Source organism: Calypte anna, chromosome 5 (assembly GCF_003957555.1).
Source record: "Calypte anna isolate BGI_N300 chromosome 5, bCalAnn1_v1.p, whole genome shotgun sequence".
Classification (NCBI taxonomy): domain Eukaryota; kingdom Metazoa; phylum Chordata; class Aves; order Apodiformes; family Trochilidae; genus Calypte; species Calypte anna.
Genome location: NC_044250.1, coordinates 7,570,059 through 7,587,475, shown reverse-complemented (window position 1 = coordinate 7,587,475; position 17,417 = coordinate 7,570,059). Strand labels below are relative to the sequence as shown.

General features: G+C 37.6%; 1 protein-coding gene across 1 annotated transcript in view; it reads right to left on the bottom strand.

Annotated features, from left to right (window-relative positions):
- PPFIBP2 (PPFIA binding protein 2) overlaps positions 1 to 17,417 on the bottom strand; it is an 82,188-nt gene that overhangs the window by 23,496 nt on the left and 41,275 nt on the right. Inside the window, exons 5-8 of the mRNA XM_030450977.1 lie at positions 13,758 to 13,871; positions 6,098 to 6,229; positions 1,784 to 1,966; positions 6 to 98 (exon numbers count right to left, since the gene is read on the bottom strand). Coding sequence (XP_030306837.1) covers positions 6 to 98; positions 1,784 to 1,966; positions 6,098 to 6,229; positions 13,758 to 13,871 — 522 coding nt within the window. The remainder of the gene's footprint in view (positions 1 to 5; positions 99 to 1,783; positions 1,967 to 6,097; positions 6,230 to 13,757; positions 13,872 to 17,417) is intronic.

Sequence of the window (17,417 nt, the reverse complement as noted above, 5' to 3'; positions counted from 1 at the left end):
CTTACTTTAGTAGCTTTTAATTTCCACTCGTATTGATTTCTTTCATTTTCCAGTTCTTCCACTTTAATTTTGAGGTGTCTAAGTTCCTGTAGCAAACCCTGCAAGGGAAGAATAGTGCCTAAAAGTATTATTCAAGTAGATATTAATTTTCCATAGTCTTGCATTAAAAGATCATGCGTAAGCCACACAGCAGTGAACACTGAAACACCACATAAAAACCCATGACCTAGCCTAAGAAGACAATCACATACAATCAAATATGACTGCAGACATTTCCTCACCAAAAAGTTTGTCAGGCACTGGACCAGACTTCTCAGGGAAGTGGTTCAATCACCATCCCTGGGGTAGATGTGGTATTTAGGGACATAGTTTAGTGGTGGACTTAGATGTGTTAGGTTAATGGTTGGATTTGAGGATCTTAAAAGTCCTTTCCAACCTAAATAATTCTATGTTTGCAAGCTGAGTTGATGCAGCCTCTGCCAAAGTTCTCTTAGATTTCCCTTCTCCCTTTCCTTGATAGAACCACATCTTGCTGCTCATCCTGAAGGACATTATTAAATCCTTGATGAAATTATGATGAGAACAAATGTCTTAAAATTAACTGAAGAATGAAAAACTTGGAAGTGTAACCCAATTTTGGAATATATAGTCTATACAGAAAGCCACCATACTGTATCTTGGATTAATATTTATTTTTAATGACTCCCAGATGTAACTCAGATTTATTTCTCCAATATACAGATTGTACTGTAGTCTAATAGCTTGCTAATCAGTTCTAGACAGAGGCAAGCTCAGAAACAATAGGCATCATACCCAAGGGTTCATTGTACAAAAATAACTCATGAGAAAAATCACTGAAAAACTGTAATATACATGTTTTATTTACAAAATTAGTTCTGTGGATCCTGATTTTAACCAAAGAGATACAGCAACTAAACTGACTTGAAAGCAAATACTAAAATAAACATTTTCAGGCATATCAGAATCATTCAATAAAATGTAAGCACTTTATGCAAAGTAGCTTTTTTTTTTTTAAAATGTAACATAGTTTGGATCAAATGCAACTACAATCTGTCATGTAAATTAAAAATTGCTTTTCTGGTAACTGCTGATGTCAGAACAAAGAAAGATGTGTTGCATTTGCCATTTTAATGGTAAGAACATTAATTTTAGTGTGTCTCTTCATTCACTTTAACACTGTCATCAGAAAAAGAAAATGTAACTTTCAGATAGTCTTACCTGGAACTATATTTGTGTTAGGCTGTTAAGATATTCAGGAATTAATAATCTATTTTTAGAGGATTTGCTAGGGTGCACCATCATGCACAGCTACTCAGACATTATTGTGAGGAAAATTAGCAAACTACCAAACCATGCTAGCATGCTGCATATCAAATGGGCAGACTCAGCTAAGGAAAAAAAAAAAGCCTAAATAATAAAACCCAAAACCTAACAACCAACCCACAATCCACACCAGCAGGAAAAACCTAAAAGTACAAATAAAATCCCAAACCTGAAAGAAGTGATCAGATCTTACAAGATATCTGTGTTTTAATACACAGACATCAACAGTGACCAAATATGTCCCCAGTAATCAGGGTTAGGGTGTCTGATGTAGGGCTTTTTTTTTTTTTTTCTGATTTTAATGACTACTTCACTCTTTGCTAATGAAAGCCATAAATATTAATGCAAATAATTCACAACATAGCTCTGGTTAGAGGAATTTAGTTTCTGCAAGAGAAGAGGGAATACACAGACTTCTGCTAAGGTGTACTTCTCGTACTTCAGACTGAGAGCAATTCTTCAGGCTGACAGTCTCTACCACTGATCTTGGACTAGATTGAGGACCATTAGGTGTCAAGTCTGATTTCCTATCTTGAGACTTTCTCTCCTGGATTCTACTATTGATTTCCAGCTGCAGTTTACACATCTGCTCCTGTAGCTCACTGATCAGGTTGACTACTGACTGAAAACATGGGAAGAAAGAGAAAAAAAAAAGTGAGAAAAATTATGCAAAGAAGGTATTTCTACAGTTGTGGCACAAAGAAATACATGAAGCACATCAAAAGCAAACTAAGAAAAGTGCTTCCCTTCTGATGAAATATATGCAAATGGATATAAACCCGGAACACTGCGCAAATAGAACAGCATCTATATTCTAGACTAATTCATTCTTTGAATCCTCATGTGAAGATCACAGTTGAGCCCCTCGTTTTCAGAAACTTTTCCAGTCACATGAAGACAAATAGAGGGAAAATTGGAACATATTTAAAATGCTTGCTCATAGGCACATTTTTTCTCAAATAGACTTGATCACACTTATTTACACAGCCAAATCATCTACTAGGAAGAAAATGCTAAGTGCTCAGTTTGGGCTTTTCACATTTTATACACAGAATAGACATATTACACACAATAGGGAGCACAAGATATGATGCTCATCCTCTTTCATCCAGTAATATTCACATGAATGAGGATTAGTCTTGTCTATAACAAAAAAATTTAGAAAGGGTACTGGGCCCTGGCACAGCAACGCTGAAATATCCAGTCTTTCATATGCTGACATGCTTTGCCAGGGTTGCACAGGTAAGAAAAGCCTCCTTCAAGTATCAGCTCCCCTAGGTGAAACCATATCCTCCCTGTGTTCAGTGGCTGCATTAGCCACTTTGCAACATTACAGGACAATGGTGAGGAAAATGCTCTCCTCAGCTAACTCATCCTCTTACTAGAGTGCTGCAAAGCAGAACACCTGTACTTACACTTCAGACCCTATACACTATCCTTCCATCTTCCATGCTTTGATTCTTTTTCACCATCATGTCCACAATCAGATACCTCACTGAGAAGTATCAACTGGAGACTGGAATCAGCACCACACACACATCCACCTCCCTTGCTTTACTTAAGGCACATGGGCTTTAGTCTGTGTTTGTCTTTGACAGAAAACACTGCTAACCAATGAGGTTCTGAAGAACCAATGCTCAAACAAGATGCACAGACTTTTCAGCACAAACTGACAGCACAAACAGAAAATTATTCCTGTGGTGTCCTGATGGTGACAGTGGGTCTTTTGCTTATGTTAAGGTAGAGCAGGCATCTGGGCTGCCATTAATCTCTTACTAATGCTTCTCATTCATATGTTGATGCCTCAAAACAACACATTTGCAAACTTTCCAAGGGTTCTCAGGTAAGAGAAAAGCTACACAAACTTGTTCAGTTTTTTTAGAAACATTCACAGCTTCACTGTCCACTTACAAGCAGCTATTCTCCCAGGCCCTGTGTTATACATATAAATAAATGGCACTTTAAACTTAGCATGTGCTTTTGAAGAGAGAGAGACAAGTGGAATGACACTGTGAAATGCATACCTTTGAGAGGAGGTTAGAGATGCTTCACATACTCTTTGCTGCTAACTAAAACCAAAACTAGACCACAGCTGCACAGGATAAAGTGAAACAAATCTGACACATTCAAACTTGCTCATATTTAGGAAGGATATCTTCATTTGTTTTATTTCCCCCCAGCCAGAGAAATAGTTCTACAGATTAATTCTATGCCACTGTAAACAGCTGCTATGAAATATGCAGACACAAAGTTAGAGTACAGAGCAAATATGTTTTTGTTGAATTATTCTGCAATGCCACATTTAATTTTAGATTTTTTTAGAACCTGTTATTATATTTAAGAATTGCAGGGTCAGCTATGAAGTATAATTAACAGGCTGTTTAAAATGGTTTAACTGCTGGATGCTTCTAACACTGGCACTAGGGTGAAAACTGAGGACTATTGCTTCTGATGGTAGCAAATCTATATCACTGTTCTGCTCACCCCTATCCTAAACTCATTGTTGAAAGCAGCAATTGGCCAGCTATAGTCTGTAAGAAAGTCTCTACCCACAGCTTTGTTCCACTTAGGTAAAAATACTAATTGCAGTTTCTTTTGAGACATTACACATTGTAAAGGCTTGTTATAGTAGCCACAAACTTTAGAGATACAATTACAGGGAAATTAATTTAATTCAGTCACTGTCGAGTTTGGAGAGCGCTCACTCGAAGCAATTAGATTGGCACAACACGCTGTCTATGCACAGACCCAAAGGTAGCCTCTTGGTCTTTATTTACTAGAAAGATGTAGCAGGGCAGTGGAAGAAAGCAGTTCAGGAAGGCACTGAAAGATATTACCAAGTATAAGCAACAGTTTTAGTGTAATAGTGTAAACAAATATTAATAATTTTCCCTCTGATGTTGAAATTTTGTCTGTATAGAAAATAAGTAAAATTTAAGGTAAATGGAGATGAATTAGGGTTAAAGCATTAGAATTCAAACAATCATCTGGTTTGACTGAAAACACCTCCATTTATCTTGAATAACTGAATCAATGCTTATTCAACTAATTTTAAAGATGGCTTGATGAGCTTTGGGTTCAAAGTTGTTTAATTGTTGTTGTTTAATTCCCACAGCATTACTTACACCACCAGGTTTCCTCACTACATGTACGCAGGTTTGCAACTTGCAGCAGGCCAGAAATCTGATCACATTGTGGGGGAGTTAATAATTCAGAGCATACTTAACACAACGATTCTCATCTTTTCTATCAGATTAGAATCCTTTTCCATCTCGGTGGGAATGTTTCCTATCACTTATCACTACAACAAAGGCTCCCAGGCCAATAAAGCTCAACTCTTCCATCTAAGGGGGCCACACACCTTGTTGCAGTGGTAGAAGAATTTCACATGTTATAGCCTCACCCTCACCACAGGACCAGACCTACTGAGTACTTAAAGGCTGCAAGTTTTGGTGCTTTCCAGGAGTCAGGATTACTGAGCATGTCCTGCAGTAATTCATGGTGCCTTGGCCTGATACTGAACATGCAATGCAGAGTGCTGAAGGCCTCTCAGGAGGGTGGCTGCTGGGAGCAGGCAGCCATCTGCAACAGTCAGGCACTGCACAGACCTGTTTCAGGTAGCACAACACTGCTTAGGCCTTCTGTTCACAAGACCCTGACAATTATGGGTGAAAGAGCATGAGGAGGCCACAGATGGTAAAAACAGCAGCTGGTGCCTCTCTGGCTTGCAACCTTTGCCAGAAATTGCTCTCTTCAAGCTATCTTCTAATCTCTAAAGAAAACTTCAGAGGATAACTAAGTCAAGAAACAAACACACCCCAAACATATTATGTCACTGCAGGTAAATTACTTATGCATAGTTATCAAATATTCCAGTAGCAATGTTATAGAGAGCAGTTTTTTAACAATGCCTGGATTTCAAATTCTCCTAAGTCAATGTGAAACAGCCACATATAAATTTTGGATCTAGTATTCCTTCCTTGACAGGTAATCCTCTCTTGCTAGTTGGTCCCCTTACAGGACAACACATGGCATTTTGTATGAATTACTGTCTTCCATAATTACTTTCCTGCTCCCACCTGCTGCTCACTACCATGAAATGGTTGTTGTTCATATGATTTGACATTTCATACTCTCTTTGGTAACCAATATGGTAAAAAGCAAAGCTTCTTTGATGTCCAGAACTCTCCACATCTGAAAGGGAGTAAGGATTTCTTCCAATGCATGCAATTTTTTGCACTATTTTTTATGAAACCACAATGGGAAAGGCTCAAGTGAGGAGTATGCCCTGCCCCTTACCTCTCTCTCTGAAGTGCTATGAATGCATTAACAGCACCAAGGGTCTCTTCATCTAAGTGTAGCATCCCTCAAACTACTAAGCAGCCAGTCTGCCATATAAACCAGGAAATTGGAGAGCTCTGGTAGGCATCACATGGTAATGCCAGTCCAGTGCCTGTGAAAAGGGTTAAGTGAATGCCAGTTGCAAAGTATGTCTCTGGAAGGGACTTTGTGTCTTGATTAAAGCCAAACAGCAAACTTTGAAGTATAATGAGAGGGGGGAAAAGAAACCACATCCCAAAACCACATAATCATACTCCTCAATGAATTTACAAGACCAATGATATGGTCTGTGCTGTAAGCAGGGAAAATCCTACTGCATGCTGATTTAAGCTCAAAAGCTCAGGTGTATGTCAAGTGAACTACAGACATACAATAGAAACAAAAAGAAAACAAGCTAATGAGAGAAACTCACCTCCGCTTTGTTCTGTTTCTCTTCATATTCACTCTGTTCCTTTTCCATACCAACCAGCTTAATCTTCAGGTCTGAAACTTCAGCCATTAGATCTAACTTCTGAGTCTCTAGTGATGTTCGGCTTAGCAACTCCTGAAAGCAAACAGAATATTTTCTCCACTTATTTATTTGAATGCTGACAGAATGCCACGTGATTTACTGGCAGACCCATACAAAAATCTCTGCCACGGTGTTTAGTGTTTTCGATACAAAAGCAGAATGATTCTCCTTTGAAAAGTCATACTTGCTACTGCTTTAAAATAAAAAAAAAAAAATAAATTAAAAAAGCACCATTTAATTGTTGTAAGCATTTACTGCAACCAGCAAAACTAATGAAAAAAATGAATAATATAATGATTTGGCCTAGCCAAAACAGAGTATCAAAGCCAACCAACATTTCTACAGTCATGAGAATGTCATTATGAAGTTTACACAATGTAGCACCTTTTAACTTCTGAAGGGGACACTCTGGAGGGAGCAACCCTGAATGAGAACTGGGATGCCTCAACTGAATGTAGAAGGCAATGTCTAAACTCAGAAACAGTGTAAACAAGAAGCAATTAGCCATGGCATTTGCTTGTGTGCCCAAAGTTTGTTTTTCAGATTGCAGAAAAAGGCAGAGTTATATAATTCAGGTTGAAAAGATTCAATATTCACACCTTTATTGTATCTTTCAGCTTCAAGAAAGAGAAAGAAAAAGAAATCTTCCAAATTTTAAATGTGATATATATACAAAATGCTTCTGTTGGCTTCCATTTGCAAAGAGAAACCATTCAGAAGTTTAAGCCTAACTGAAAAATCAATACCTAACTTTTCAAGTGCCTAAATTAATTTTTAGGAAAAAATGGTTGAAAATTTTAATCGTAGTTTGTAGTTCTCATTGCTGTTTTGATCACATGAAATGTACTGAGGAATCACAGCAGATTTTGCTTTGAATTAGATGGAAGTGACTTATCTAAAACTCCCATACTTATTCTGGATCTGTGCTGATTTTACTGAATAATCAGGAACTGCCCTGATTATCTCCCTCACCTTTTTCTCACATCTTCCTCTTCCAGAAACTGTAGAGTATATGTTGCAGACCATGGCTTAGAGCCAAGGAAGTCACAGCAGTTATTTTTTAAATTACACAGTTAAAGTTCATTTGAAACCTAAATCTGCTTTACATGTAAATTCCTTTAGTCTGGTGGGGGATACTGCCCAAATTAAAAATAGGAAACTTGCATCTGCATTGCAACACCAGTTATCTGAGCCACCCACTATTCCTAGTGCCATGCCTCTTCCAGCTGCCATGGACAATGATATTTCTGTATGGATGGGAAAATAAACAGAAATGTAGCCTCTTGTTTTTTTCCTCTCCATGAAATAAATCAAGCACTAAGTAGGAAAAGATTTTTTTACTGAGACAATCTAAGATGCAGTCACCCAATGAAATCCCAGCAGTAGCTGCTTTTTACAAAGCTATTACAAATAACATGTATAATTAAATATAAATAACTCCTCTATCATCCAGAAAAGCAATAATTCACACAAGTTCCAGAAGCATCTTCCAGTTCAGACTGGAACGGGCTCTGTACAGCTGCTGACATCACAGTCTTTAGCAGATTAAGGCAGCTATAAATGAGAACTCTGATAGGAAATCAGGCCACTGTACATCAAAAAGGCCAGCAGGATGAGGTGGCTTTGGCCACACTGACAGACTTTACTGTTGAATGAAACAACAATTCAGATTTTTTTTTTTCCACACTAGCATAGTGTTCCATGATACAACAGGAAGATTTCTTAATAAGGCAAGGAGACATGGCAACCCTCTAGAGACTTTTAACAGAAGAGTCTTTGAGTGCACCATCTGCCTTTATTCCTTTTCCTACAAGACTCCCAGATATCACATAATGCAATGGGGGGTAATACCTCACTACTCTCATTCCACATTCAGTGGAGCCATGTGAACACCAAGGTGCTACCTGGTGTGATTGTGAAGGCAGCTGACCTTTTTTTTTTGTTTGTTTTTAAATCAACTTAAAATTTTAGTTTGCTCTGAAGCCAGAGAATCAGATCCTCAGCTAGTGTAAGTTGGCATAAAACTCTTGCCTTAAAATAGAAAAATAGCTAAGTATCCCTTGTTTGTTTTCAATGGAGCTACAGTGATTTAAAACAGCTGACGTTTTCTCTTGCATCTAGAGTCTAACTTTTGCTTTGAAAGAAAGTGCCCTTTAAAATAAATGTCCCCTTTTGAAATGGTAACATCTGGAAGCAATTATTTTCATCTGCAAGCAGATGCTCACAGTGAACAGCTCATTAAGAATGTGACCCATTTTGTTACAGAGAAATTATAGTGTATTTCAGTGGTATGATGCAATTTGAATTCAGCCAGAATAAATATGTAATTGTAAGAAAAGAAAATACAAATTTATTTTATGGGCTTTAAAGCAAAAAAAGATAGAATTAAACAGACAAAATGGTAATTTGGCCTCTAGCAGCTTTAGAGGATCTTAAAGATCTGAAATACAGAAGTACAACATATAGCGAATCTTACTTATGAATAAGATACTCACTTTTAATTTTTAAAATGTATTATAATTTATTTTATCAAAGTTAGCTTTTTCTTAAAATTAACTTTTAACGTTAAGGAAAAAAAACCTGCTTTACATTACAAGAGAATACTTACAAAGATGGTCATGCAGAAGCTACAATATGGATGTACCAGCATATTACTTCCAAACACAATTGTATTTGTAAAATTCACACTGTGTACTTTTAAAATATTTCATCATGCTTTTCAATATTCCCCATGAAACTGAAACACTTGCTGTATATCTCACTTTCACATTTTGTTGTCTTGGAAGTACATAATTCTTATAAAGCCACTTAAAAAATTTAACATGATAGAAAATAGCTTAGAAGGAAGACACAGCACTATTCTGGGCTGTCAGCTGCAAGCACAGAAATCCCAGGACATTGAACACCCCACAAAACAGAAAAAACAATCATCCTGTACTTTGAGTGAGAAACGGTAAGCAAGATTTTAGTCAAGCAGAGAAAAAAAAAAAAAAAAAAGCCTGAAGATCCAACATTGCACTTGTGCACTGTACATAATTCAACACAAAAATTCATACTTTTCACCCTTATTACAATAGTTGAGAGAGACAGACAGACCGACCAAGCTACCTACCTGGTAAGCAAAGTTCAGCAAGAACCACTGTTAATGAGGACTGTACTTTTCAAGTGCTCTGTGTCAGCTGTGGTAGAAATAAGATATTTGCTTAACTGAAAACACAGCTGAGAGCAATGTACATGTGTAATCACCATGAAATGGTGCAAGTCAGTAGCGCAGAGTGAATTACAGCCCTTCAACTCATCATTTGCCCATTATATAGTTAAGCAACAGAAAGGACAAAACTTCCCATTGCCCTGCCAATTTGAACAGCCCTTTGCATACGCCTGATGAGCAGATCCGTGCCTACCTGAACCGTAAAATAACAAAGCAGAGTAATGCTCACCTGTGTGGATAAGCTGCACAAAGTGAAAGCACACTCTGAAAACCTTACCCCTCAAAATCAGAGCAGCACAGAGCATGCTTCAAAAATCTGAAACACTAAGCTAGTTGCTGGCAAGAAGTTACTGCATGCTATAAACAAGTGCTGAAATTCATCTAAGATCAGATAACTCAGGCAATTGAAAGCTGGAGGAATGATCCCTGCCAGCCAACAAAGTTCCTGAGAAGCAAACACATACATACCAGATTCATACTCTGCAACCAAGATAGAATTCTGGCTCCCCTGAGTATAAGACAACTGCAAAACCAGAACAGGTACACACTAAACTGCACTGGATTCAAGTTCCTACTCTCATACAGCTCCTCCCTACATTCTTTTAACAGATTCTCCACTGAGCCTCACAAAGGGCTCTGTCTGGCACTTTCCCCTGCTCCTTGCACCCAGGAAGAAGTTGGTCATAAACTGACGTAAGAAACAGAAATTCACTCCTGTTTGCATACAAGTCTTTCCATTTCTATGAATATTTTTAAGACAGGAGAAATCTTAAAGCCAAGTGCTTTGTACTTTGCAAAAGAATTTACTCGATAGAAGGAAGACACAATCAGGTGTTAAGTGGTGCAACTACCTGAGGAGTTCTCTGGATTGTTTCTTGCTATTATGTGTCAGAAATAGGACAGGGAAGGTGGAAACACATTGTCAGACTGTATTTAGGGTTTGGTAGAGGGCTGGTACAAGACAACATTGCTACACAGAGCAGCATTTTGACTGGCAAAGCAACCTGAGTGCTGTTATCCTTTATGCTATGGAGCTTCAGTGGGAACTGGAGTCTGTTAAATAAATCAAATGCAGCAGGAAAGGCGTAACTAACTATTCTTATGGAATTACCATAACAAACACATTTAAAAGAACTCTGTAGGTGAATATGTGCAGAAAATTCACTTTTCAAACTGACTTAAACTCAGCCATCCAGACTGAGATGGAGAGATTCCATAGCACCAATTTGTTTACATTATGCATGGCTGGTACTTGATGTTATGGCAAAATTTAGGCTACAACATAGAGCAGAAGCTACTTTTCCTTTCCAATTCTCTTCTAAAGTAGTTGATAGCAAGTTGGTAGTTCACCAAGGCTAACGTAGCAGACGTTCAGGACCCTTTCTTCTCTTAAAAAAATATTTCTTTCTTAAAATTGACTGGAAGATTACTTAGAAATGCCACAAATTAACTTAGAGCAAGACATATAAACACCATTCTATAAAATTATCTGAAATTTTGCATTTTAAAGCAGCTGATATGCTGCAAATGGACTGTTACAATGTAAATTGTTTTCACAGGGTAATCCTGGAAGATTTTTCTATTGTTATTTCAAGACATTCATTACAGTGTTCTAAGGGGCAAGGCAGGCAACTATTCACAGAGGCTGGCATTTCCCTGTTCTTTACACATCCTGTGCCAAGCCAGAGATACCACTGGAAGGCAATTCAATGAGAACCAACTGGCATCTTACTCCCAGTCATGCTCCAGAATTTTTTCTCTTAATATTTACTCTGAAAGATGACCAGGGAAATGTGTTTCTTAGCCCAAACCAGAACCATACTTAATGACTGACTTAAAATTTTGCCATTGACTTTCTTGAGTTTTCAAAAGATCTTGATTAGGGTCTGTAGTGGAACAAATATCCTTACAAAAGCAAATAGGGAGTTTGGCACCATAAGTATCACATCTCATGAAAACACACAGGCATTCTCTGTAATTGTGAACACGAGGGCATTTCTGCATCTATTTCACCATATTTTCTCATTTCTGAAATGGTGCTGAGCCCTCTATTCCTTGGTTGTAGTTTCATAAACAGACAGGTCAAATGCACATCTCACCATTGCCCTTATGCCATGCTTTAACCATTTCTGTGACCTGTTTCAAAACACTCAACCAGCAGAAAAGTATCCACTTCTTTTTAAACACCACTTTGTTGTTCTCACTGAGGAAAAAGTTCAGTCCATATAAGGTTCAGTATAAAGTAAGTTGCAGAAGCACAATGATGAAAAGAGAACAGACTTTTCCTTTTGTAACAGTAACCTTTAGATTGGCCCAACTCATTTTTGGAAAGTTCTTTCTTGGACTAAGGGTTATTGTAATGTCCTTAGACTGATAAAGGATCACAATTTTCTGCAAAGCAGCAGCAGTTTCTCTTGTTCTTATTTTGCATTCAAAATGTCCACCCTAGATGCTGAACAGCCATTTTATGTAATTTGTATAAAGCTCACTTTACCTGTTATTTCAGAAGTGTTTCCATGATGACTTTATAGCAGGGTTCAAAACAACTGTGCATAAGTTGTAAGCCAGAAGGATTTTAGCCAGTAACCCCACCCCAACAAAGTGGACAAGTCTCTACTAGCATAGATTCAGCAAAAACTATTTTGCAGGGTACATTACATACCTTTTCTGCTGTGGAACTACCAAATGTCATAACTATATTTAATACAGTTTGGGATTTTTGCTTTGATTGTAGTATTCTGGACACAGAAGTAATTAAGAATAACTTTTCTTATCATTCCCAAAATTAAAGACAGGGCTTATCCTGGACCTACTAAATAGTTTTGACTGGAAAAACTCAGTGACCACACTAGTATCTTTCTGCTCTTTGCTAAGCATCATGAGCACTTATAAGGACACTGGAAGCTGCTGGCTGAGAAGATCTGAAGTTAACTCTCCCCAAAACCTGACTGATCCATCAGTCTACTGAAGCCCTGGAGGCCAGATACTCAACTATACTTTTGACAAATTAACTGCAAGGAAACCTGCAGGCCACATAACTTACATGAACATCATAATCACCACATTATCAGATCATTCTCTTCTCCCCAAAGCCCAATTCCCTCTCTATAGAGGATAATACTTTCAACAACAGGAACTGAGAGAGGAATCTTTAAAATAAATTATAGAAAAATAGGACCCTCTGCTGAGCCATAATAAATGTATAATTTCTCTGACTTGAGGTTTTGAGAGATGTAACTCCAGTTTCCTATATTTCATTGTCTACTGGGGAATGTAGTCCATGTGTGAAAGACACCACAACTACAATTCTCTTATCATCCTCTAGTATTTCACTTAATTTGCTCTTCATACTTATTTCACAAAACTAGTGTTAGCTCAGCATAATTTTCTTCTGATTCCATTGAGATAATAGATTCTAATATTTCAGTTTCACACTGAATTTAAAATTTTAGTCCAGCTACTTAAAGTACAACACTCATAATTAAAATACGAAGTGTATGTGCTTGTGTATGTATCTGCCTCTGTGCAAAGTTCAAATGGACAATCCATTAGGATAAAAATGAAACACAAATCTTTACCAAGTTGCAGCCTAGGTAATTTTCTTTTCTCTTAAAAAAACCCCAATCAAGTGGCAAAACCCACCAAAGCTGAGCTATCATATATGCTATAAACACAAGAGATCACTCACAAATTTAGAAATCAACAAGCAGGCATGTCAGTATTTCTGTTAGCTAAATTCTGCTCCCTCAGTATATAACATGAAAGAGCAAAAATTAAATCACATAGCCTGAAAATGTCAATTGAAATAAAGAAAAAATATGTCTTTATATGCTGTCTGTCTTTCAAAAATAAGGTGAAAGTTCCTTAATTAAGCAAAAATGATTATGGAATGAAACTTGATACAGTAATTCATTTCAACTTCCTACCTGTTCAGCTTCAAAGCCATATAAAAACAGAAGATATTTAAATAAAACTTAATTCTATAACTCCTACATATCAGATAGATTTAACCTGTCTAACCAGTTACTCAACTATGTCCAAATTTAGTTCATCAGCACAGGACAAATAAGACACAATAGTTTCATTTTACTCCACGTACAGTATTATGCAACCAGCCATTAAAACACTTCTGCACTAGGAAAACGAAGAAACATTTATTGGAAAAAAAAAAAAAGAAAGAAAAAGAAAGAAAATTTGTGTGAAGCAGCAAGAGAATAATAAAAGAGGGATTTCCCCCCCCTCTTTTATCTTGTTGCCAAAGACACTCACACATGCAGACAAGCTGACCACTTATTTTCACCCCTCTATTGAGGAAGATTATGCAGGAAACTTTCCAATCCAGATTTTTACCTGCTGCAGCATTTCTTCTGTAGCATTCAGTTTCAGCTGATGCCCCTCAAGACAGATTTCTAAGTCCCGAATTTTCTCTCCTTGAGCTTCCACCTGGTCTGTAAGAACACTCACCTGTAATTTGAGAAGAGAAGCACAATGCTACTGAACTGACTGTAAATAAGTTTCAATTACCTTTTACAATTAACATTGAAATGTACATTTTAACAGCAAGTTCTGTTTTAAATTGCTCAATGGTTTAAAATTGTTGCGTACTGCAACAACGCTGCTCTATGAGGAGAGACAATTGTTCAGTCTTACCAATATTTACCAATATCCTCATTTCTAGAAGCAATAGAGGATTACCTATAGGTAACTCAAGTCACTTAATGCAAAAGTGTGAAAAATTTAAAAGCACCAAGCAAGAACACAGGATACTAAAAATATTGTTAGTCGTTTTGGAGCATTCATTGAGATTTCAGGTTCCATTGGCATTTCATTCTCTAAAACAGATAAACAATAAAAGTGTTAATTCAGAAACCCACCAATCACTTCACTTCTTTAAAGAACAGAAAAACAGCTTACCTATCAATAAGGGGTTCTGAACGTATAAAGAATGCAATGAGTAAAAGACATGTTTTAGCAGTAGCAGCAAAGTACTATTCCAAGAAAAATTCCCAGGCTTTGCAAGCCAAAACATGAAAGCAAAAAAAGTGAGATACAGATCATGAATCCCAGGAAAAGAAACAATAAGCAATAATGGTAAAGAACTGTGGGAATGGTGGTACAGATCAGTGAACATGTAGTAAGAAAATTAGCAAGTTAGCAGCCTAACTTGAAGCCTGCAAAGCTAAAAGAACTACATTCAGGGTAACATTAGAAAGATGTGAAAAAATCCCCAAAGGTAATTCCTATGGTAAGCATCATATATACTCTGTATATTAATTTTTCATATTTACTTACATAAAAGCCTTGCTTATACTAAAAAAATCTTATCTCAAAGAAAAAAAAAAACAAACAAAAACCCAAAACACCTTAGGTATTTAAACTCCAGCTTGAATTAAATGCTTTAAGACAAACTTATCTATGCTCTCACATCCAACCCTGCCAACACCTTTGTTAAAAAGGATTCAAAAGGGGACAGAAAAAAAGAAAAGAAGGAAAGGCCATTATGTGGAAGTGAAGCCTTTACAATGTATCCACCACACAGCTTTTCTAAAACCCAGCGAAAGAACAACTGAGTTCACTTCAGGGAAGCTGCAGAGGGAGTGACTGGGAGATGGTATTTGTTTTACCTGCAAACATAATGACAAGCATGTTTGGGTAAGGAACATAGCTTTTTTTTTTCTATTTTATTTTTATGCCTTTAAAGTACTTGGCTCTAAGGCAGAGTACACATGAATGCAACACCAGAGATGAGAGGAAGGAGTGGGTGGATGCAGATGGCAAGGGGACACATCCAAGTTGGGGAAGAGGGGAAGCTCCCCACAAGGAAGCCTGTTGCTTATTGACTTCTGTGTTTTTCTCCCATAAAATGAATGATGTCACAAAAAACCCCACAACTAACCCCGTTAGGTCAGAAAGCAAGAAGAAACAAACTGAATCCTCTTCTTCAGTCTGATGCATGTTCCAGAGAATGAAAACAAGCTCTACTTAAAGGGTCAGGTTAGTTTCCAGCTAGCATTGTAACCTGTAAGGAAACCTCTCTATGCTAAGTGACCTGCAAAGGAATGCAGTAAAGTCGTGGCAGCTTTAGAAGCATGTGCTGGATGTTCCAGTAGTTAGGCTGAGATTCACATTAGACACTTTGAGCTCATATTTTCCCCTCTCTTCAGGAACACATCTGCCAGACTCTTCAGGGACTTAGTAGACTGCACAGAGAATATAACCCCAGTGTATGCAAGGCTGGCAAACCCATCTTGTCTTAGCTGTGCAATACCCTCAAAACTCATCCCACAGCATAATTCCCTTAAATATCTATTAAAGTGAGGCATATAGAACAATTACCTAAAAATCAAGTGGTATAAAGGCTTAAAACATCTTTGTGGGAAAAAAACCCACACTCCAAACCAAACATCTAAAGAAGTACATTAGCTCCTATGCACAGGCACTGAGCTTTAAGAAGGTATCCCAGATGCTGAAGCATTTCTGGCTTCCACTCCCAACTGCACAGTTGAAGCAGGTTTCCAGGTGCACTGCTCAACACAGTCTTGGGGCACAGAGATACTTGGGGCACTACCTGAGCCCACTACAAGGTGTTTTTTCTACTGCTTCTTCTACAGCAAGTTTGATGCAAGACTGGAATGCTCCCAAACTCATTCTCTGCAGGTTACAGCTATGGACCACTGTCACGGGAAAATGCAGTATGAGCTACAGAGTAAAGGTGCTCTGTTTCCCGTCACTTCACACCAGTGATCACACTCAGAAGCCAGGTTTGCACCACCAGTATCCCTCAGGCCAGTGTAACCTCAGCATGGGTCTCAGCTATGTTCCTCAAATTCAACTGCCTAAACAGAATATGCAGAACTGGTGTAAGCCATGTTCTAACCCAAGCTGCATCTTGGCATCTTTTTCTTGTTGCTGTTGATGGTCATTTATCTGACTGAGGTTTTCATCTATCTTATTAGCCTGGGGTTTTTAGAGTTCTGTGACAATATTGTGCAGTGGGATAGGAAAATACATCAATATTGACTAAGCCTCTGGATTTGATGAGATAAAAGGCACAGAGAGAGACAACTTCTACATCTGATTTTACTACACTCCTTTTGAGAAAAACTCTAGGCAGGTCTCCAAACCACATCACAAAACACCTTCTTTGTGAGTCTGGCTGGATAGAATCTATGCATACCTATTTGTGTGGATAAAGAAAGATCAGCAGAAAAAGGACAAGAGAAATTCCTACTAAGTGGTAGCTTGGAACAGTCTTCAGGAACTTGCAAACACTAGAAACCAGTGGTCTTGTTAAATCCACAAAAGCTGATACACCAAAATTCTACCAAATCTGTACAAGCCCACCAGTACATAGGACTAATCAACAACCAGCTGTATGGCATGAACCACTTCCAAGATTACAGTGGTTACTACAGGCAGACAAAGCTTGCAGAACTATACAAACATGTGAAAAACAAAGGTGGCCTTCAGGAACAAAGCCACAGGTACATCGTACAACCTTCTGCTTCTGAGTAAACAACTGGGTTTGGCTTCCTAGTTGTTGCTCAAATTATGAGTTGCTCATGTGTGTGAGAGAACTGTGGAAGAAGTGAATGTCCCGTGTAAAAAGTTGTTTGTCATTATAAAGAGGATCAAGCTGTTACAGTTAATAACCACTTGATTAATGAAAGGTGTTCTAATAATGATCAGTTGTGATGTTGTCTCCCCTGACCTGATTTGCTCTCAGAAAAAAGAGAATTTGCAAAATGAACAAACACTTAAATTCTAGCCAGAAGCTTGTTTTTCATTCAGAATTTTGATTTTTTAAATTTAGTAATAGCAATTTTAGATTAACAGTAATGGAAAAATCCAGCCAAGCCTATGCTAACATCTCAGAAGCTGTTTATTGTTTATTTAACAATAGCAGTGAGAATTCTGCTCAGTAAATTAACACAAGTGTGAGCAGAACATACAAGATAAAACATGCTTACAGAAACTAGTAACTGAAAATACAGAGAACACCTACCCAGC